The 22757-nt window shown below is 35.6% G+C and overlaps 1 protein-coding gene across 1 annotated transcript in view; it reads right to left on the bottom strand.

Annotated features, from left to right (window-relative positions):
• LOC126966076 (uncharacterized) overlaps positions 1 to 22757 on the bottom strand; it is a 266679-nt gene that overhangs the window by 531 nt on the left and 243391 nt on the right. The window contains exons 8-30 of the mRNA XM_050809952.1: positions 19665 to 19730; positions 18101 to 18230; positions 16908 to 17085; positions 16547 to 16653; positions 16320 to 16459; positions 13327 to 13965; positions 13053 to 13241; positions 12688 to 12825; positions 12407 to 12568; positions 11148 to 11231; positions 10885 to 11035; positions 10284 to 10815; positions 9505 to 9818; positions 9220 to 9426; positions 9041 to 9131; positions 8057 to 8611; positions 7852 to 7978; positions 7549 to 7763; positions 6807 to 7015; positions 5588 to 5773; positions 3377 to 3488; positions 1409 to 1543; positions 205 to 351 (exon numbers count right to left, since the gene is read on the bottom strand). Coding sequence (XP_050665909.1) covers positions 205 to 351; positions 1409 to 1543; positions 3377 to 3488; positions 5588 to 5773; positions 6807 to 7015; positions 7549 to 7763; positions 7852 to 7978; positions 8057 to 8611; positions 9041 to 9131; positions 9220 to 9426; positions 9505 to 9818; positions 10284 to 10815; positions 10885 to 11035; positions 11148 to 11231; positions 12407 to 12568; positions 12688 to 12825; positions 13053 to 13241; positions 13327 to 13965; positions 16320 to 16459; positions 16547 to 16653; positions 16908 to 17085; positions 18101 to 18230; positions 19665 to 19730 — 4814 coding nt within the window. The remainder of the gene's footprint in view (positions 1 to 204; positions 352 to 1408; positions 1544 to 3376; positions 3489 to 5587; positions 5774 to 6806; positions 7016 to 7548; positions 7764 to 7851; positions 7979 to 8056; positions 8612 to 9040; positions 9132 to 9219; positions 9427 to 9504; positions 9819 to 10283; positions 10816 to 10884; positions 11036 to 11147; positions 11232 to 12406; positions 12569 to 12687; positions 12826 to 13052; positions 13242 to 13326; positions 13966 to 16319; positions 16460 to 16546; positions 16654 to 16907; positions 17086 to 18100; positions 18231 to 19664; positions 19731 to 22757) is intronic.

The following is a 22757-nucleotide window of genomic DNA, read 5'->3' as shown; positions in this document are numbered from 1 at the left end:
ATTACCAGTGGGAGACTCCTTTGGACAGGATGCCTGCTAGATTATGGGTACCACAACGGCGCCTATTTCTGCCGTGTAGCAGTAATGTGTAAGCATTATTGTGTTTCGATCTGAAGGGCGCCGTAGCTAGTGAAATTACTGGGCAAATGAGACTTAACATCATATGTCTCAAGGAGACGAGCGCAGTTGTAGTGCAAAACTTACCAAAAGTGTTGTTGCATTGACGTCGATGAAGTTCAATGCAGGCTCGTCTGTGAACCAGACGATGTGTGAGCGCGCCATAACGTTTGGTGAACTCTGTCTCAGACTCAGTTGGATCTTCCGAGTTTGATTCCGTCGTTGATATTATATCTATAGTTAAACAAAAGATTTTAAATTTTCCCTTAATTTCTATTTTAGAAAGATGTGCGATCAATTTAAACTGAATAAAAAAGTATTATTAAAAACTTAAGCATATTAGACTAAATAATATTAAAGTTATGAAATTTAGTTTCAATTATTGGTCTTGAAATAACTTATATAACTAATCAGAAAACTATTATAACGCCTGACATAAATTAACTGGCAAAGTTACCCATCAGCGTAATTAGCCGACAAAACCCGACCGTGTTTTGTCGTTGTTATTGTAAGCGATGAAGTGCAGGGTGTAATGGGTTCGTACTATGCAAGTAAACAAGTTCTCAATAATTAAAAAGAAGAAGAAAGGAAGAAAAGGTTTTATTGCAAAAACATATTTTGTTCGATGCTTTTTATTTGTTTTATATGTTTATTATAAAGTTCACTGAAGACATATAAAAATCAACAAGATTTTCATACTACCCATATTATTAAAAAAGTAGTTATTTACGATTATTGCTACTGGGTTCGGTACCGGCGAGATAAGCTATAATCTAGGATGCGGTTCCCTAAATATCATCTCATTAAAAAAGTGTACCAAATTCAAATTTATAATATGATTCTCAAGTCAGTTATTGAATGTAAAAAACCATACCACCCAAAAAACGAATTACTTACGGCTGGTCCCAATATTCAGTCTATCTTTTACTTGACACAAACATCGTAACTCACCTTATCCGTACACGCTGTCTGGCAATGGGACGACGTAAAGCTTACTAGCGATAGAAGTTTGTATCGAAATTGCAATTCTCGCGTTCTAATATAAGGCGATAAGAATGACATATCGCGTATATTGGGACAGCTTCAGATTATTGATAGCTAATTACTGACAGTAGAAAGTAGTAGTTTATCCCTATCTGTAGATAGTATATTGGGAACGGACGTAGGACTGACAACAACGGGCGTAATAAGCTTAGGTAACAGCCCTCTTAAAAGGAAGTAAATTGCATTACAGTTAAATTTATTCATTAAATAGCTTGGGGACGAACTCTCTTTTCCCTAGTTGCGGTACCTGGTGGTATTCTTGTCCACTGGTCATCATTTTCATACAGAAGGATCCAATTTCCACACCACCAGGGCGCTGCATATACGCCTTTTTCATCACGACTCTCTGCTCCGTCTGAGCTTCCAGAATATTCCTCTTGTTCTGCTAAAATACTTCTTTATTTATTTACATATATTAAAAAAATCATTATTAGAGTTATTTAATACTACCCGCACTAACCCGCGACAATGTAAACATTTTTTATTAATAAAAACCATTATAAATTATTTAGTAAGAAAATATCAACTGATTCAAAGATCGTCCTCGAGTTAGATGTACCTTGGTAGGCGGACAAACAGGCAAATACATGAGTGATCCGATAAATTGTAAACGATTTTTATGTTTTTGAAATCATAGTCTTGGATTCCAGAAATGGTAGTAAATTCGGATTTCAAAATGTCTTTAAACTGTTATAGCAAAAAAATTATTGATATCCAAGATTATGGGGGAGAACGAACTCGGGTCGAATTTGTTTTCTGCACCTCCTAGATTTTTGGGAGATCTATTCGTATCGTTGCAATGATAATTTTTAGCGGCACTCACCTCTGATCTTCCCAGAAGCTCGGAAATATGTATATATTTTTGTTATGAAAGTTTTGCGAGGCCGCCAATTTGAATACTAAAAATAACCCCAAGTTTGCTTTTCTACCCCAAGAACCTTGTGAAAACATTTTTGATATCATGGCGTTCCGTCACGGCCATCTTGGATTTCACAAATAATCCCAAATTCGTTCTACGTTCCCATTTCGAGATCTTTGGAAATGATTATTTTCCCTTCCATACCATCATTCGTCATATGTGGACGGACCTAACATAAAATTTGTATCGGGTTACCTCAAAAACTCTTAGCAAGATTCATGGAAAACAGTAACCTTTGTAATTTTTATAACCCTAAAATTATATTACACGAGGATCTCACGATTTTTACATTCACATTTATAATGTTCCGCTCAGGATTCTTGAAAAACCCACAATTTTATTGCGCTCGTCACCTTGAGACATAAGATGTTAAGTTCAGACACTAGCTACGGCGCCCTTCAGACCGAAACACAGTAATGTTTACACATTACTCCTTCACGGCAGAAATAGGCGTCGTTGTGGTACCCATAATCTAGCCGGCTTCCTGTGCAAAGGAGCCTCCCACTGGTCATCTAATAATAAGTGATCGCAGACACCAGAGGGATTTACAATAACGTGGACAGCCTTCAAATATCTGCATGAACTGATTTAAGAAAGAGGGACAATAATATCTTCCTTCAGATTGTGACAGATTCCTGTCAGAGATGGATAATAATATCTTCCTTAGAGGACTGACCATCTTTTTGTCGAAGGCACTCATCTAAAAGGTGGCTAACGCTCCAGTAAATTCTCTGGTATTGCCATAGAGTGTAAGCGGCGGAAATTACTAACAATCAGGTGATCCCTTGCCATAGTTGTGCTTTTCTTCCATAAAAAAATCGAGAACTTTTATTCGAAGTGAACTGTGAACGAAACGTTAAAAAACGAAAAAAAAATTTTTTTGACCATTTTTTTTTCGACAATAAGGGACTAGACGAGCTGGACGTTCAGCTGATGGTAATTGATATGACCTGCCCAATGCAGTTCCACTCAAGATTCTTGTAAAAACCAAAAATTCTGAGCGGCACTACAATTGCGCTCGTCACCTTGAGACATAAGATGTTTTAGTCTCATTTGCCCAGTAATTTCACTAGCTACAATGCCCTTTAGACCGAAACACACGCTTATAAATTATTACTTCACGGCGGAAAATGGCACCGTTGTGGTACCCATAATAATTCGTTCATTATACTTTTCATTGACGTGTATCAATTTATGATTTAAAAAGTATTGTATAAGGAGTAAAGAAAAATTGTAAGTTCTCCTAATTGCACTAGTAGATGCGTTTGATAAAGACTAGTTGAGAGTTAATCTTACCATCGAGGTCAGCATTGGAAGAGAGTTTATCAAGACTGTTCCCAGCTGAGCGAGCGATTCTTGTATCTTGTGGCTTCTCACTAGCGTATTCTTCTTTTCCCCTTTCTTCTGACTGTTTTAATACAACATACATACATAATTTATAAAGTTATATATTACATAGATTATAAATATTGTCCAAATCACACTTTGATATAAATTAATTATAATTTTTATCACTATAATATAATAATAATAAATGAAATATTATAGAATTTTATAAAATATAATCTTGTATAAAATATCTTTATATAATTCACATTCAAATTCAAATATTTTTATTCAAAATAGGATGTGACATCACTTATTGAAAGTCAAAAAACTATCACCCATTCCAAAATAAATGACCTGAGAAGAATGGGCCCAACAAACTCAGGGGGCTTTTTTTTTTCATATTTAATCTATTAATTTCATAATAGTTCGTAATGAAGAGCGTGAACTCGCCCACGACTTCGTCCGCGTAGATAACTTTTTTTTTTAAATAATAAGCAAGTTTAGAATTGAAGATTATCTCGTGTCCTATTCCAGTTCCGGTTCCCATTGTCGCTCCCGTTCCCAACATATTATATGAATCTTGTTTGGAGGTAGATTGCTATGGCAAACTAAAGCTGCTATTGGTATTGTTATAGCTCATCAACGTGAATTTCAGGAATCATGGATTTTCCGGGATAAAATGTAGCCTATGTCCTTTCCCAAGCTCTAGTCTATCGCAGTACCAAATTTCATCAAAATCGTTTCAGTAGCTACGGCGTAGAAGCGTAACAAACAACCTAACATTCACATTTATAATATTAGTAGGGATATATTTTCTAAAAAGTGTCACTGGACAAATACGTTGCTTTTTAGATAGTTTTTTTTTCAATTGAACCTTACGTTCACGGTGGTAAGGCTTTAAGTGCATCTAATGTTTTTAAATAGTTATAATAAATACGTATTTTTTTTTTCGAAGCGTCATTAGTGTATGTTTGTATATCTAGAGTTATTATTATAAGTCGTCCAAAAACTGCAGTCACCAAAGAAAACGTTGATGCTGTGCGTAAGCTGATTGAGGAAGATCGACATGTGACATACTGCGAAATTCTGGCAACTTTAGACATTGGAATGAGTCAAATACAACAAATCTTGCATGAACAATTAGGTGTAATAAAGTTGTTTTCCCGATGGATACCGCATTTGTTATGTGAAGAGCAAAAATTGGCTCGCGTTACTTGGTGCGTCAGAACTTTTGAAAGATTCCACGCAGGATCCTCAAATGATGTGACGAATCCTGGATATACGCGTATGAACCCGAAACAAAAAACCAGTCACGAGTTTTTGTGTTCGAAGATGAGTTAAAGCCAACAAAAATTGTTCGTTCACGGAATGTTGCAAAAAAATGGTGGCCACGTTTGTTTCCAAAACCGGCCATGTTGCGACTATTCCTCTAGAGGGACAAAGAACGGTTAATGCAGAATGGTATGCTAGCATTTGTTTGCCACAGGTCTTTTCTTCAGAAAAGCTGAAGAAGACAAGGTTAAGCTGTAATGAGAAGTGACAAGAAACTTATTTTGGATCTTTTATAACAGGTCGATTCACACATATCAGTAAAGCCAGAGCTCAGGCACATTTCGAAATTTTCTTTCATACATTCTCTATGAACGCATCTCCATTTCGTAAGTGAGTCAAGAAAAGCAGAAGAACTGCAACCAGTTCTCTTTACGGAGTTACGCATCATCCTCCATCACGACAATGCGAGTTCTCACACCGCGCACAGAACAAAAGAGTTTTTAGAGCAAGAAAACATAGAATTATTAGACCATCCGCCGTACAGCCCCGACCTAGGCCCTTATGATTTCTATACTTTCCCTAAAATAAAGAATAAATTGTGTGGTCAGCGATTTTCTGCACCTGAAGAAGCTGGGGACGCCTACAAAACGGCCATTTTGGAGACCCCAACTTCCGAATGGAATGGTTGCTTCAATGATTGGTTCCATCGTATGCAAAAATGTGTGAAATTTCGCGGAGAATACTTCGAAAAGCAATAAATACATTTTTAAATAGTAATGTTGTGTCACTTTCTTCATTCCCGAAATTTTCAGTGCCCTCGTATGTGTGCGGAAGAGTGCTGGGACATTGACAATACGTGCTTAAATATATATTATTATTTCTGCAAGTTGTAAGATAAGCTGATACCTTGGCACGAACGTCCTGTCTCTGACGGTAATGGTGTCTCGATTTATCTTCCGACCGATACCGCTTGTCCAGTTTCTTATACAGTCGACTGCCACTCGAATGTTTCTTGGTTGTCATACACGAAGGCGAGTCTGCAAACCCGGCTGGAGCAGGCACTATATCTGGTGTTGCATCAGCGTAGGATTCCTGAATAAATTTTTCATTCACTTGTGTAACTTCTCAAAACTCTCTCAAAGGCATTATTATTTCAACTGATATGCCAGCACGTCCCGCGCGTGGCTTCTGCGGAAGCTACTTGCTGAGCTGTTTTGGCACCAAATTTGGCGCTGATCGCTTGAAACGTGATACCCACTTTTGTTTATAATACTCGAGGTATCATTATGCCGTTTATGTTACAGGTTGCTAGATAAACAAGCTTGGTTATTGTAAACAAAAAAACGTGATTTATGATAGATTCGTGCTGTGAATGATGCCGCTCTTTCAGAGTTGTACGAGTAATTGTGACTATTTGGCTATAAGCGTAACATATTAATATTACAATTGAATTATTTGTATTAGTTTACTATAGACTCTCGACATGTTGTTATAATAAAATGAACTTATCATTTGTTTCAAAAAAAAGTATTATATTTTTCTAAAAAAAGTTCACAAAATAATGTTCCCGTTGTATGCTAAACAAAAATGGCCGCCGCCAGCTAAAGCCAAATAAATACTAATATTATATTTTGTCTTCAAAAGCGTTGCGCTTTGTGTTATAGCTCTTAGAACCAAGAGCAATTAATAATACAACTGGTACTAAATTCTAACCGGTGTTTATTTCTAGGGATACGTAGGTATTAGCAGTTTTATGACGGCTGTCTTGTCGTGTCCACGGGGACACGGTAGCATACTACGACCATAGCGTTTGCCGTGTTCACTTGTGCAAATGCAGAAAATTTGCATCAGTTTTATTTCCGTGAATACCGTAGCGTTTCAATATTTGACAATGGATTTGTCTATATACATTCTGAAAGAATAAAAAGTTGAATAGCCATACTATGTAGTATGCGGATTTTTTTTAAATTATTCATTTGCATCTTATTTGTGTTCAATTATCGCTACTTACTTCAAGTTCTTGTAGCACAGGATATTTTTCTCAATTTATGAATTGTGAGCCTATGTGAGCTATCAATTCTTAAGATTAAACTTAAAAAGAAAATAATCATCAGTTACTACTTACATCGGTATGAGAAGTCTTAGAGTTTCGGCTGTCGTGCTCATGTGAAGCAGTAACTATTTGCACTTCTTTGCCGCAATGCAAGCAATGAGCCTTTGATTCGCCGTCAGCTGTTGCGCTGTTCTCAGTCTGTTCTGAGTAAAAAACAGAGTCTGAACCAGGTGATACTGATCGAAGAGATTCTGCCGATGCCGCTTTTCCAAATTTTCCATCTAAAAACAATTTTTGTTTGGAGTTGAAGCTCTAGATGTGAGAAATATAAATCATTTTTTGGAAACCAAAACATTAATTTGTGTATGTTTTTAACATTGTGATTATTGGACGATAAGCGTTGCTTTGCACCCTTATTAGTGAAATGTTTTATCGTGAGAATATATTCTACCGTAGAAAGTGAAAGGAGAAGAGTGGGGACATATCTATAAATGGCGATGACTCACTGGCGTCGGCTCTTTTCCGATTTAACCGTTGTCCAGTTAGGGTCTGCTGATTACTGTTTGAATATTAATTAGTCATTGTGAGATTATTCTAAGAAGCTAAGCATTATATTGATTTTAGTTTTGTAAAATTTTTCTATTTATTTTTACAGTTGATTACTTAGATGTTAGCTTGTATGCGATTTTTAAAATTTGTTTAAATAAATCCCTCTTATTCTTATTTCTTAAACTAATATGTTTCTATAAAATGTAAACTCATGTAATGAAACTCTCTCTTAAATCTTATGGAGTTTAAAAATATCAAAAATTACCTTTCTCATGTTTTCGATGTCTAGGTGAATTATTTGGGCTTTTAATATAACGCAATGGTGTTAACCTAGATCCAGCGTTTGTTAAGGTCCTTGCAGTTTCAATATCTTCAGCTTCTAAAGAACTCATGCAAGGTAATGTAGGAATTGATTGTTTCCTTCGAGGAAGACTTCCAGGAAGCGAAATGCTTTCATTTGACCCACTTTTTCTTCTGGACCTAGAACTTATAGCATAATAATGGAAATAAGGCAGTCAATTCAAATGACTCGTGTAATGTTAAGACTACTATTTGCATTGCTTCTAACCTGTAACCGCTGTGACTATTATGCGTAGATGTTGGTGATTTAGCTACTGTTGAATTAGCACCTTTTCTCCTTGGACTATCACGTAGCCGTCTATGTTTTCTAGGAGATACAGAGCCATTTGTTGTACCTAAAATTTTAATATCATTTCATATTTTTCTAACTAGAAAACATAAATAATTGACCGTTTAGTTTCTACTTCAATTACCATCTTTTTTGTATTGTTCACTAGAATCATCAGAAGTAGGTATATTTAAATGTAATTTCATACTTGTAGATCCAAAACCTTCCCGTCTCTCATATTTTGCTGTTCTATATCCAATATCAGTTGTTTTGTTTTGAGTTGGGCTCTTCGCTTTTAATTTAGTTCTTTTAACATGTCTTTCTCGTTCAAGAGGTCGCCTGATGTCTGTTTCCTTATCTTTAAGCGATTTTTCTTTGAAAGATCTACCAATGTCTAGATTTTCCCTGGGGGAAGACTGCAGACTCTTTGTTTTTTCAACGAAATGAGCCTTTTTCTTTTTTACCTCCTGCGAACTTTCTTCTAAAGGAGACTTAGGTGTATTAGAATTATGATTTGGTTTATTGTTAATGGTATGTGACTCTTTGATTTTATTGCACCAATGATCCTGCGACGTTGATCTTGAATCATCATACGACTTAGAAAATTCTAAAATAAATGCTTTTTTCTTTCTTCGTTTCTCTTCAGCCAGCCAAAGTCTGGGTCTGCTTGCAGATCTATACTTTTGTGAATGTTTATAAGCTAAAAAAAATCCCTTATCAAGAGTAATATTTACTAAAAAGAATTTTAACAACATAACATTACGTAGTGGTATTATTACATAATGGTATTATGGCATTATCTGTGTATAAAAAGTACAAAGACAACATTGGAATTTTATTCCTCAGCAATCACAATAGATACAGACCCCCAAAATATATCGTTGAAAAGCCTCATTTAGAAATGCTTAAAATCGTCAACAATATTTAAAATGGCATTTGCTTTCACGGGCAGGAAACACGAGAGGAATGAGCGGTTTATCACTAGTAACACAATATAACACTATCTAGTTTTTATTTCAGATAAAATAAACAAAAAATATGCTTGAGCGATATTGAAATGAAAAAATGCATAAATTTAGTTACAAATCAATATGATGAGAGTTTAAAATCTATAACGAACCAAACTCACTTAGACCACCATCATCATCTTCATCAGCTGGGCTTTCATAATATCCTGAAGAGGAATAATGGACACTTCTCTCATCGTCGGACAGTGAACCCTAAAAAAGATATATCAAGTAAAATGTCTATGACATGTTTTGGTTTAATATATTGATTTCAGAATTTACAGCTGATCAGGCAAATTACCACAGTTTTAGGAACTAATTGTTCTTGTTGTAAAAATTTCTCCGCTTTTGATTTTATTTCTTGAGATTCTGGTTTCTCTGGAACATCTTTCATTTTTGTAGCTGGAGTTTTATCAGTGGTGCTATCTAATATGTTAGGATTAGAACCCCCTATACTATAGCTACCACTCGAACTACTCTTGAGGCTCACTGTGTCCCGAGTTGATTTCTATAATAAAATATAATGGAATGAGTATTGAGTAAGTTACATTAAATCAGTATATATAATTTAGACGCAATCACTCACATTTTTTGGAACATCTTCTTCCTTTGAATTTGATTTTAAATTATCAGTCTTATTTCTCTTTAAGTATTCTACAGATGGATTAATTTCTGCCTTTACTTCAATTCTCTCTACGGATGGTTTGTATTTCTTGTCAGGAAGTGGCAAAGGAGGTGATGAAAGGTCCGGTACAATAAAGTCGCTACTTATTTCTAATGGCGGTGAGAAGCAAGGTACAATTAAATCATCGGCAATATAATCTGTTTTGGTTGAGGAATATAAACTAGATGCACTTTCAAATGACGATCCTTCTTGTGTTTTATTGTTGTTTTCTTGACCTGAAATATTTATAGTATGTACTTAATTAATTGGCATACGGCCATTCCCAATTCAGTCTATCTCCGGTTGTGGCCTACTTGAGATGAAAAATCGTAACCATCGTTGACTTTTCTGTCCCAATAAACTTATCGATGGTAACTGATCTTATCCGTACACGCTGTCTGTCAATGGGTCGACGTATAGCTTACCAGGTATAGAAGCTTGTATAGAAATCGCAACAGCGAACTGGCGATAAGAATGACTTATCGGGTATATTGGGACAGCTTCAGATTATTGACATCTAATTACTGACAGTAGAAGGTAGTAATTTATCACTATCTGTAGATAGTATATTGGGAACGGCCGTTAAATAGCTAATGTTACCCGCAACTCTAGGTTGAGGCATTTATTTAAAGATAATTTGAAGGTATATAATTTTTATACATATATGATAAGTTTCTATAAAGCCATTTAGTTTTACTCACTTTGGTTTTGGTTTTTGCTGTTACTTCTCTTGGAACTATCTGAATTAGCTGTGACATAATCCTCTGTTGTTGTCGTACTTTCTGATACGTCAGTATTTAATTTTCCTGAGTCAGTTCTTGCTAAACTTGTATCACTGCTTCCAGTTTTAGGTAATATGGGATCTGATGGGGTCTGATTCATTTGGTTTGGTAACGTGCCATTGGGTTCCTTTTGTTGTGCTTTTCTTTGCAAATCTTGTCTTCTAGATGGGCTCAAGGCACGTTCTCGTTTTTTGTTAATAAAACTGGGTGTTCTTTTAAAAGGTACATCAGACAAATCTAAGCTCGGATGAGTTATTGCTATTGCTGGGGTGTGATTTAATTTTGGAGATGCTACAGGAGAAATTTTTGAAAGAGGTTGCTTTGTAATTGGCATCATTGGCAAATTTATATTAGGAACTACAGCAGGAGGTGACAGCGAAGGTCTGACTTGCTGGATGGAACTTGAAGTTGAAGTGTCTAATTTAATTCGTGGAGATGTAGGTGATTGGCTCTGTAAGAAATATCCAAAGTTAGTTTGATTTCATAGAATAACTAAACATAAACGATTCTTTTCACATACTTGGGAAGCATCCAGTTCCTCATCTAATGCATCAGTATCTAAAGATGACCTCTGCTGGTGTTGCAATAACAGTAATTGTTTTCGTCTCGATGTTGGTGTGAGTAATGCTAATGCCCCGGGTGACGCCGCCAACGAGCTTAGATCTGACGAACTATAAAAATAAAAGGATGTAATATTTTATGTAATAAAGAATAGTAATAAAACAAGGCATTCTTAAAGAAAGAACAATATGAAAAAGCACCTACTTATCATTTTCTACGTACCTTACAACCGTACCATTGTCTGTTCCTGAATCAATTTGTAGTACAGTCGTTTGAGATTCATTCCACAATCCATCCGATTGATCCCTAAAATTAAGGAACCGAAATTATTATGTTTATTGGGCTGATTTTGCAACATCGTTTAGTTGAATTTTGTTCAAAAAAAGGGATAAGTTTGATCTATAATATATTGAATTACTGTCATCTCTGGTCTGGCGCATCCCAGTATCAGCTTAAATCATTTGACCCCACGCAGTGGTTTGAATTATTGGGGGATAGCTTGGCGTTGCGTAGAGACGTCGCTTAATTGTATGTCGTCTACCGCATTAATTGCGGGGAGTGATCCGAAGAGCAGTTTGACCTGATTCCTGCCGCCGAATTTCAGCTTCACACGACATTCCACAAATTACGATATCATCCCCACCATATGGATGTGTGGCATTCCTCCACAGTGCGGTTTTCAAGGAACTTTTTTCAACGTACCACCGAGCTGTAGAATTAGCTTCCTTGTGCCGTTCCAGGACGTTATGACAACCAACCTTCGAAAAATGCTTGTATACCTTCCTAAAAGGCTGGCAACGCTTCTGTAACTCCTCTGGTATAGCAAGAGTATGGGCGGTGGTGATTAGTTATGATGACGTGATCTACTAAATCTATTTAAAGTAAGAAACATAATATAGCCAATATGTTAAGTGAAGACGAAAAAATATCATACAATCATACTTATGTGATAAAAGTCTCAATTTTTTTATCATGAATCCCACACAACTAATATAACTACAGGTCACGCCCATTTCATTCGCAGATAGATGGTGAGGTTTTCTTAATTCACCAACAGAGCAGAGGAAATAACCGCCTCGTTTGGTAGGTACTGAATTTAGTCATCTGCCCTACTGTTTGACATTATTACAAACAATGTAAGTCATGATCAAATTATTTAATTTAATTTATCTACACCCATGCTTTAAATCCTCTATTAAAGATTCTGAAATTCTGATGATATTAGGTTACTACTAAGACTGGCTGTTTTAATGTTAGCGGTAAGTTAACTGTTTCAGAATCTTTTATAGAGGATTCATATTCTGAGTGTAGATAGAGTTAATTTGTAATACCTCTAGCAATGTCATTTATTTTAGCTTTTTGCATTTTTTCTTCATGTAAACTTACACTTTGCCGAATCTAGTGCGTGCAGTGTGCTTAAAAGTGGATTCAAAGTTTTCGCATTATGTATTATCTAAAATAAATAATATAGTATTACACACCTGCTGTGATCAACCGTTAAAGATTCATTAGATGCACATGGCGATGATTTTTCTAATGGTACCAAAACATTAGAGACGTTATTAGAGATAACATTTTTCTTAACTTTTTGTTCATCTACAACCGTTTCAGTTTCCGGCGATGCAGGACTTGACTTTGCAGTACTAGGAGCAAAGTAAATTATCAGATAAGATATTTATACGAATAGCTTAAATCAAATATAAATATTTGCAGTGATACCAACGCAATGCCTGATTTAGCATATTTAGCAAAGCATACGAACCTGCTTGGTGGTATATCATCCTTATCGAAACTTTCTGTTTTATCTTCAAAGCTAATGCTTCGAATTCTAAATGATTCATGCTTGTAACTAATATACTTTTCATGAAAGTCTTCGTATGGTGCATTGCTTTCTGAAGAACTAAGAAGAAAGTTACGTGAAATATGAGTTTGGCAAGCATTTCGAGTAGAGATAAAGCTGAGATTATTTCATATTAACAAAATAAAATAATGTTTTTATCGAAATTTGCAAGAATAACTTATAATGTATTATTTATAGTATTTAGTCATTTGTTTTAAGGCGATCGTGCAAATTTATAAAACTTGTGCTGAAAAGGCATTCTTATTTCTTAATTATTAGTATTATACCTAAAAGAACCATCTGGTTCATAAGGGAAAATTCCTTCATCCTTGATTGGCGTTTCATCATAATTTTGTATAGTGTACTGTTTGTATGTTGATTCTCGTTCCCTGTCTTCTTTTGTCATATTTTCTTGGCTTGTTGACATAATAATTGGTGTATCTTTGGTGCCATCACAGTTTATTTCAGATTTGCGCCTTAAATCAATAATAAATCATTATGTTTTGTTGAGCTTTGAATTGAATCATCAATCATTATCTTAAGGTAAAAAAGATAACTTACGCGTCAAGCAGTATTTCACCTTCAGACATTGTTTTTTGCAATATTCTTCTGTTTTTCTTTCGCAATGTTGTATATGGAATGGCTTCATCGTCTGGCCTGGGTTCAAAGTCAATTATTATCTCTTTTTCATTCTTTTCGCTATCGTCAGTGGTAGTGGCAGATGTTTCAGTTGATGGTTCAGATTGAAAAGTAGATGTTTTTGATAAAGGGTGCGAGTTTATTGTTTTCTGTGATGCTTCACTTGTGCTTTTGGATAAAATGGAACGTAACGACCTATCTATTTTGGCTTGTTTAGCTATTTCCTGTTGTAAATATTCTAAATTTTTTCGATTCAACTGCATATTATTTTCTAAGATCTCCAATTCATCCTCGATTGTGTCGTCTCTGTCACTCTCATGGATAAATTGAAAATTTTGCTGGAAATATTCTTGGGCTTGCATTTGAAGTGCACTCATCTCTGAAGATTTATCTACTTGCGATGATGCGACAGATTTGAGAGAACATGACGTTACGTCGTCCGACTCACCCCGTTGTAAAGATGAATGTGGTAACTTCGTAGGTAATGTTGGTGAGCGAGGGGAACGTGGGGGTTCTTCTGATTGAGTTCTATGCAATTTTTCATGATCACCGGTCATTATGCTGAAAAATTATATTAAAGTCCAGAAATATCTTTATTAATAATTATCCCAAAAAAAGCTTCTGTATTAATTCAGAGTAGAACCGAATTCCACTCTGGTCTAGAGATAAGTAAAACAGTATCTACTCTAGATCACTTTGTGATACATTACGAGTCAAAGCAATGACAATATGTCACTGCTATTCTCATGTAATATGACATCATTTGGTTTCAGATATTAAACAAAAATAGATTATATAATAGTTATTTATGCAACTGTTGTGTAATAAGGGGTATTAAAACACGAATGTGGGTTTGGTAATTTGGGGTGGTAATAGTATCACATGAATGTTTTAATAACTAATTATCAACAGTCTTGTAGATTCATATTATGGGTGTAGATAAATCTACAAAAAAGATTCTGAAACAGTTAGCTTACTGCTAACATTAAAAAAGCTAGTCCTAGTAACCATTACTTCATCCAAACGAGTGTTGTAATGGAAACGGATGATGATGTTGTACTGAATTTTATTACAATACTTATTTTGATGATGTAATATTCAAATTCAAATTCAAATTAAAATATTTTTATTCAAAATTCTTATAATTTGAATAAAAATATTTGAATTCTTATATTAATGAAACTCAGCGGGCTTTTTTTTTAATATAAAATATGGATTACAATGTAATATCGTACAATAAACATTTACAATTAAAGAGCCTGAGGGTGTTCGCTTTAATCCCAGTCCGTGGTGTCATAAGAAAATCGTTTATGCTATAATAACCTTTCCCACACAAACGTTTTTTAACAATTCTCTTAAATTTCGTAACACATTTGTTTTGTACATTTTCTGGGATCATATTGTAGAAGCATATACATCGCCCAACAAAAGACTTACTAACTCGACCCAACCGAGTAGTAGGCATAACAAGTTTATGTTTGTTCCTCGTGTTAACATTATGAATGTCACAGTTTCTAGAAAATTCCTCAATGTGCTTATGAACATACAAAACATTGTCAAAAATGTATTGAGAAGCAACAGTCAAAATGTTTATTTCTTTAAATTTTTCTCTTAATGATTCTTTAGGACCTAGGTTATAAATCGCGCGAATAGCCCTCTTCTGCAGCACAAATATAGTGTTAATATCGGCCGCACTGCCCCATAACAATATACCATAGGACATAATACTATGAAAATAACTAAAGTATACTAATCTCGCCGTATCTATGTCAGTTAACCGTCTAATTTTCTTAACCGCATATGCTGCAGAACTAAGCCTATTCGCCAATCCTTCAATACGGGGGCCCCACTGCAATTTGGAATCAAGAGTAATGCCAAGAAATATAGCAGATTCCATTGGTTTTACCACCTCTCCATTTAATAAAATATTCGCATCTACATTTTTGACATTTGGCGCGGTGAATTTAATATATTTGGTTTTATGATTATTTAACAATAAGTTATTGGCGCTGAACCAGTACACGATGTCAGATAGAGCATTGTTTATTTCGTCATATAAAACTTGGCTTCGTTTCACTTTGAATATAAGTGAAGTGTCATCCGCAAACAATACCACCTTGTGTTTTTTTTCTACGAGGTTAGGTAGATCATTTATATAAATTAGGAAGAGGAAGGGTCCAAGAATAGACCCTTGTGGTACCCCCATACCGAGAGGAGTCCCAGGAGATCTCCTGCCATTCACCTCGACCCTCTGAATCCTATTATATAAATATGAGATCAGAAGATCGAGTGCAGATCCTCTTATACCATAGTGGCATAGCTGCCTGACCAGCGTTGAATGTTGAACACAATCAAAAGCCTTAGATAAATCACAGAAGATACCAAGTGCATTCTGTGATTCCTCCCAGGCCTCAAAAATATTCCTGATGAGTTCAACACCTGCATCCGAAGTCGAGCGTCCCCTAGTAAAGCCAAATTGTTTTATTTGAAGTAACTTATAAGTGTAAAAGTGAGTAAGCATTTGGCTTAAAATAATTTTTTCAAAAATTTTACTAAGGGTCGGCAACACCGAAACGTACGAAACGAATAGTTTTTCGGGTCAGAAGTGAGTCCCGATTTAAATATTGGTGTAATTTTACTATACATCAGAAGGTCAGGAAACACGCCATGTTCAATACAGCTATTAAAAACTAGTGCTAGATATGGTGCTATGACGTCAATAACAGAACTTATTATTTTTACAGATATGCACCATATATCAGCAGTTTTTTTCATTTCTAAGGATATAGTTATTAATAGTTATTAGGACATTGGATGTTTTAATATTGGCAATAAGCTGAAACTGTTTTAGAGTCTTTAATAGAGGATTTAAAGTATTGGTGAAGATAAAATTGTTTTACACAACAAATTTTTACCTTTCAATAACAGCTGCAACATCAGAATCAGAATCACGACCAGTTAATCTTTCTCCTCCTACCTCCGAAAAGGATTTGGTCAACCTTCTGGCTCCAACTGTAAATCCATTTGTCTGAACACCAGCAGCTACCATTTTCACCTGCAACGTTAATTATTTTACTGTGGTGGTTATCAATGTTTTGGGATTATAGTAAGTATATTTTGTCGAATATTATAAATGTATTACCCTTTTTATTGTTCTCGGACTGAGTGACAAATAGTTAGTTGCCTTTCTTCCTATACTAGCTTCTGTTTGTGTTGCCTGAGTTCGCATAACACCTTTCTTTATAGAGTCTGGAATGTAAGATATTGGCTTAAACTATATTAAGCTTCCTATTTGAGCACAGCTATTATTTTTTTTTGTAAATGAATAGCAAAACAGTCAAAGTAAAATATTAGGGTAGGTCTCAAGTTTTGAAGTACGTAGCAATAATATGAATACAGGAATAATATATGAATAACGGTTATTTCAGAAATTTTGGTCTGAGAGAAACATTGGTTGGTGAAAAAGAAAAGTTGATTAAATAAGAGAATTACTATTAACTTACCAATGACAAGCACTTTCGCGTGTTCAGACTGCGAAGTGCGTGGCAACGTTGCTGAGTGTGTTGGGTGAGCAGGGAGCGGGGTGACGGGGGGGTAGTGAACAGGCGCCGGCACATATTGAGGGTAGGGCGTAAATGGCTGGAACATAACTGGCAGTGTTGCGTAAGCCTTATTCTCTGGCTGAAATAAATTATAATATCATATTAAATTATTAAAACTTTCGTGAGTCATTATTTACTTATTTATTAATACGGCTTTACTCACGTTTTATCGGTGTCGGTACCGACTAGTTTCGGACCATTCGGAAGTCCTTCATCAGGGTAAGTGGGATGGTTTCGTGATAACGTCCCACCTCTTACTGCGGACTTGGGTACATAGTGCGCGGCTGGATAGGGTGGGGGGCGCGAAGGGCGCCGGTGGTGATGACGAGCACAGTATCACTGATAATGTGTCACTATTGGTGTCCACGGGTGCACAAAACGTACTCATAATGTCCACTGTCATCATCGGCACTATGGGTATGGGTACCCAAAGGACTACTTCATTTCTCGTAAACAGAGAGTTGAATAACTAATTCTTAATGACAAGTGCTTGAACCAGTGTGAGACGGGACGTTACCGCGAACTCACTGCACTCTGCCTGATGAAATACCTCCCAATTGTCCGAAATTAGTCGGTACTAACATCGAGTGTAAAGCCGATTTTAATCTATTTAATTAGATTAATAATTGCTTTATTATGAATTTAATATTTATATTATAAAAAAACTAAATAAAATTATTTTCAATTTTGCAATATTTGTTTTTTTTAATCTCTTGCAACACCAGAGGAATCACAGGAGCGTTCCCGGCCTTTAAGGAAGGTGTACGCGCTTTTTTTGAAGGTACCCATGTCGTATCGTGCTGGAAACACCGCACAAGGAAGCTCATTCCACAGCTTTGTAGTACGTGGAAGAAAGCTCCTTGAAAACCGCACTGTGGAGGACCGCCACACATCCAGATGGTGAGGATGATATCCTAACTTGTGGCGTGTCGTGCGAAGATGGAATGTGTACATATGTACATATGTAATGTCGAACAGCTTTTCAGCTACTAGTCTTTTACAGCAGAATACCAAAAATGTGTACATATTCGACCTGTTGCCTTTCGTACAAGTACGCCAAAAAGCTAGCATAAATTTTTAGAATAACTGCCTACCTTCACAACACGTCCATCGATGAGTCTTTCGCAATCCCTTCTGAAGCGATTGGTTCCTACTGCGGCTGGCATTACGGAGTCATCGAATGTTGTCAGGGTGTGAGAACGAGCGAATGATACGTGCTTTGTTCTAAAAAATGAAATAGAAGAAGTGAATTTAAAAAATTACTAATATCAAACCTAGGCACCACAGAAATACAAGAAATACAATGTCTAATTTTATGTCTATCAGAATTATTAAGTATCTGCTCACAGATTGTATGCATAAGTCCTACATTATTAGATATATCTTATTAATAATACATAATGGGATCGAAGTTTTAGTTTGTTTCTGCCAATATTTCTAAAATTGCAGTGTAGTGCTGTGCCGTCTTTGACAGTTATCGTACTCCTACCGTGTTATCGTGTTAATACTGAAGTTGCGATCCCGTGTTTTTTTTTTTTATTTTAGTAATAACTGTTCCGAGTCATTTTATAAGGTAAACTTAAGCATTAGCGATAGGAACTTTTACCAGTGGGAGGCTTCTTTGCACAGGATGCCGGCAAGATCATGGCTATTTCTGCCGTGAAGCAGTAATGTGTAAACATTACTGTGTTTCGGTCTGAAGGGCGCCGTGGCTAGTGAAATTACAGAGTGAGACTTAACACCTTACGTCTCAAGGTGACGAGCGCAATTGTAATGCTGCTCAGAATTTTTGGGCTTTCAAAGATTCCTGAGCGGCACCTCATTGTAATGGGCAGGGCGTTTCAATTACCATCAGCTGAACGTCCTGCTCGTCTCATCCCGTATTTTCATTAAAAAAAGAACTAGCATAGGTTTAAGTGAATATTGAAAGTAACAAATTAAGGTTTTTTTTTGTCAAAGACGGTACTTATCTGTATATAATTTATATGGGTGGTATGCCTGAAATAAATTAATTTATTATTATTATTATTATTTATTATAATTAGGTCACATTACTATCGCATTTCTAAACTCTGCGTTCAACTCACGCGTTATCTGTAGTTGGTTTGTTTTGCGTAGATTTACGAACTATGTGATGATTGGCCAAAAATAACCTTAAGCAATCTTCTCCCATACCACGTCTACCAAGACTTTATAACTCCATATGTGGTGAGGTATGTATTTTTAAAGAGTCGTTTAAAAAAATTGTTACGCGATTGTTAGGCACCAAATGACTCCTGTTCTTCTTCTTTTTATTTTCTTTTCAATTTGAATGTATCTTGATTTTGTAATTTTTGTTTTATTATATATTACTTTTCATGTTGTCACCAAAATAAAGGCTGTGCATGTTGTGACACCTTCAGTTGTTGCACATTCAACTCATATTTTGTTAATATTCAATATTTATCAAAGTAGGAGTTTTCTTTAGTGTTAATTCCGCCAATATTAGTCCTTTAAACAATTCGAAACGTGTTTCGTCTCTACACGAGACTCTCGTGCCAGATTTTGGCGAGTCAACATGTCCTAAGGATAATATTCAATATATTTGAAGCGTATTAGAATATAACAATAACTGGATGTCCTATAAATAAATAAATGATGGTACAACATTGATGTTACCTGTGCGGTGGTATGGTAAGTGGTGGTGGCGGAGGTGGCGGTGGTATTGGTGTGTGTGCGGGACAACTGAAACGTGACAAACTTAATTTAACACGTGACATATCAAATACAGCTGGTGTGACAATTATCTAACACAATACAATAATAGACTGACCTCTACTATATACCACTGGACTGGCGGCTGTCAAAGTGTTTTTGATTTTGTGCCTGTTTGATATTCGCCATTTTGGCGCTGTTGGCCATGTAGCGAGAGTCTGCGGTACTAAAACTAGTGATGGCAACCTAGTGGAAAACATAAATGGTGGAAAACTACTAACAAAAAAAAATGTGTATTTTATTACGTTGATTCTAGAAGTATAAATAGCACGGAAACGAACGACTACAAAATACTTCAGAATATTGTACGTTCCTTTGCAGCTATTTGTATTATACGTCAAAATTATTTCAAATAGGCATTAAAAAATTGCTGTCAAACATATGGAACAGCCTGTCCAGTGGTATTTATACAGGTCAGTGAATACAACAGTATTTTAACATCATACTAGAGTGTACACACATACATACGAATTATATGGCAGCTAAGCAATATTGGGGAAACAAAACTATTGAGCGCCACGCCGTACGCCGCTGAGACTTTTTGTATGTACCAACCCTAGCAGACGGAGTATAAATTTCAAGGAGACCGCTGAGAGACGATTCGGTTCTATTACTTGAATTGTGCTAATGTTTTCTGAGCTTAGCACTCAAGTAATAATGATCATTATAACTATATATCATTATATCATCAGCAGGGCATTTGCCGTTCATAATAACAGCCGCCAGCTGTTTTAGAGCCAAATGGCCGCCGCGATCGCAAGCGTCATGTCGGAATGATTCTGGTGGCTTGGGTACGGGGAAGGGCGCTGGTCTAGGACGCGACTTGCGTCGACACTCTGGCTCCTTCTCATGTCCAAGTTACGCCAGCTGGTGCTGGGACTGCTGCTGCTGCTCGACTTCGAAACGTCGCAAATATGTCGGTCTCAGTGAGTCTTACATTTTTGTGCCGTTTGGTGTCGAGACACTTGGTCCGTGGGGCGCCGAGTCGTAGAGAATGTACAAAGTACTCATGTCTCGCCTCAATAGGGCTACTGGCAACCCAAGCGCTGGCAGCTATTTCGGTCAACGAATCAGCCTAGCTATCCAACGCGGTCATGCTGCCAGTATTCTTGGTACGCTTCCACGTAGTGATAGTTTTAATTTTATGTAATCATAATATTGTAAACATAGTTATAAGATTTGTTTAATCCTATTTTGAATAAAAATCATTATAACTTGAGTGCTATGTTTTGATACAAGTATGCCTAGTATGACATTTTAGTACATGAGTTAGGCTCTTTAATTACGAACATGCTACATACAAGACTTTTTCTACATACAATTCAGGTGGGCAAATATATCTACGAAATAGACTTTGATAGCGAACCACTGATATAAAACCAACCTCATCCTATTACTACTAATAATATAGGTAATAAATAATTTCTTACATTATTCATGAAAGTATGGGAATTATATAATGTCAGTTGAAGCATAATTAATGAGTACCATTGATCTTAAAGTTTGTTATTTTGTTTTTAAGTGATATGCCTCACTTATGGGATTAAATAAACAATTTAATTAGCACCCAAATTTATGATAGATGTGGGACTAGAATCCTCGCCTTTCGGGTTCCGTCCGAGCACTCTTACCAACTGAGCCAACCGTATCAGTGACGCATTGACCGTAAATGACCTTTATTAGTTAGGTAAAAGTGAGATATGAAAAGCAATTTGTAAAATTTTTCTATTTGCTTTCATTTTTAGTAATATATATCTTAGCAAAGATTGATCCTTATCAGCAACAGAGTCCGTTGCTCCAATCATACAGTCGGTCGATTTCCGTCAAAATTTCAAGAAATTTAAAAAAACTAAATATTTTTTTTTATTAAAAATAAGGGACGAGGCGAGCAGGATGTTCAGCTGATGGTAATTAATACGTCCTGCCTATACAATACAGTGCCGCCCAGGTTTCTTGAAAAACCACAAAATGCAGTTATTGGTTTAAAATTAATGGAATGACTCCTTTCACGACTTTCCTCTAAGTCTCCTAGTGTCCGACTCCGACTTAGCCATCACCGCCCTTCTCAAAAAACCATCCTGTATATTCTGTAAATATAAAATAATAAACTAAGCCCCTCTGGGCTTGAAACGTGACCCGTTACTCAAGAGCGTCTACCTAAATTTGGTAAATAAATATTCAGTAAATTCTCGGTGCGGAGGAAACTGTTTATTTTATTGGATTACTCTGTTTGCATTCTATAATAAAAATTTACGACTCGAGTCTCATTTTCAGACTTGCAGACGTCTTTATTGAAAGACACATAAAATTATTCAAATCTTATTACGAGAGATAAGATTGTAGACATTCATTACGCCTTAGTTTTCTTCTCATGAAATTTGTAGAGTATTTTTTTTATTGTTTCAATGATTTTACTTAATCTGATTTAAGATACGTTATATTTTCAGATATTTGTTGATGAACTATAGTGATTTAAACTGTCGACTACTATAGACCTATAGATAATTTGTTTTTTTTTTATTCAATGATATAATATTCTGTACTCTTTTATTAATTTAATAATTAATGTTGTTAGGCACCATAATATTGTTTGGACGGACATTCTGACTCATGTTTGATATTGCTAATAGAAAGAGAATAATGATTTTTTTTATATCTGTTACAATGTTGTTCGTTTTATCTTTGTACACTTTTTCTTATTGTAAATTTTGACTATGCCAAATCTTAAGTTAAATTAATAACTTAAGATTTGGCGTTCTTAAAAAATCTTCGCAAATCTTAAGTTAAATAATTTTGTTTAATGACGATTTTGGCAAAATGGTCATCTCGATTACCGTTATCACTTCATGGTAAGTGATCACCGCCAGTTTTGCTTTCTTGCAACACCAAAGTAAACACAAGGGCATTTTAGAAGAACTATTATTTTCTAATCTATATAGTATTAAGGGTAGAGGTAAGCGTCCATAGACTATTAACAAAATATTATAAATTATTATT

This window comes from Leptidea sinapis, chromosome 9 (assembly GCF_905404315.1).
Source record: "Leptidea sinapis chromosome 9, ilLepSina1.1, whole genome shotgun sequence".
NCBI lineage: Eukaryota > Metazoa > Arthropoda > Insecta > Lepidoptera > Pieridae > Leptidea > Leptidea sinapis.
The sequence above is the reverse complement of the archived record's forward strand: the minus strand, read 5'-3'. Positions and strand labels throughout refer to the sequence as shown.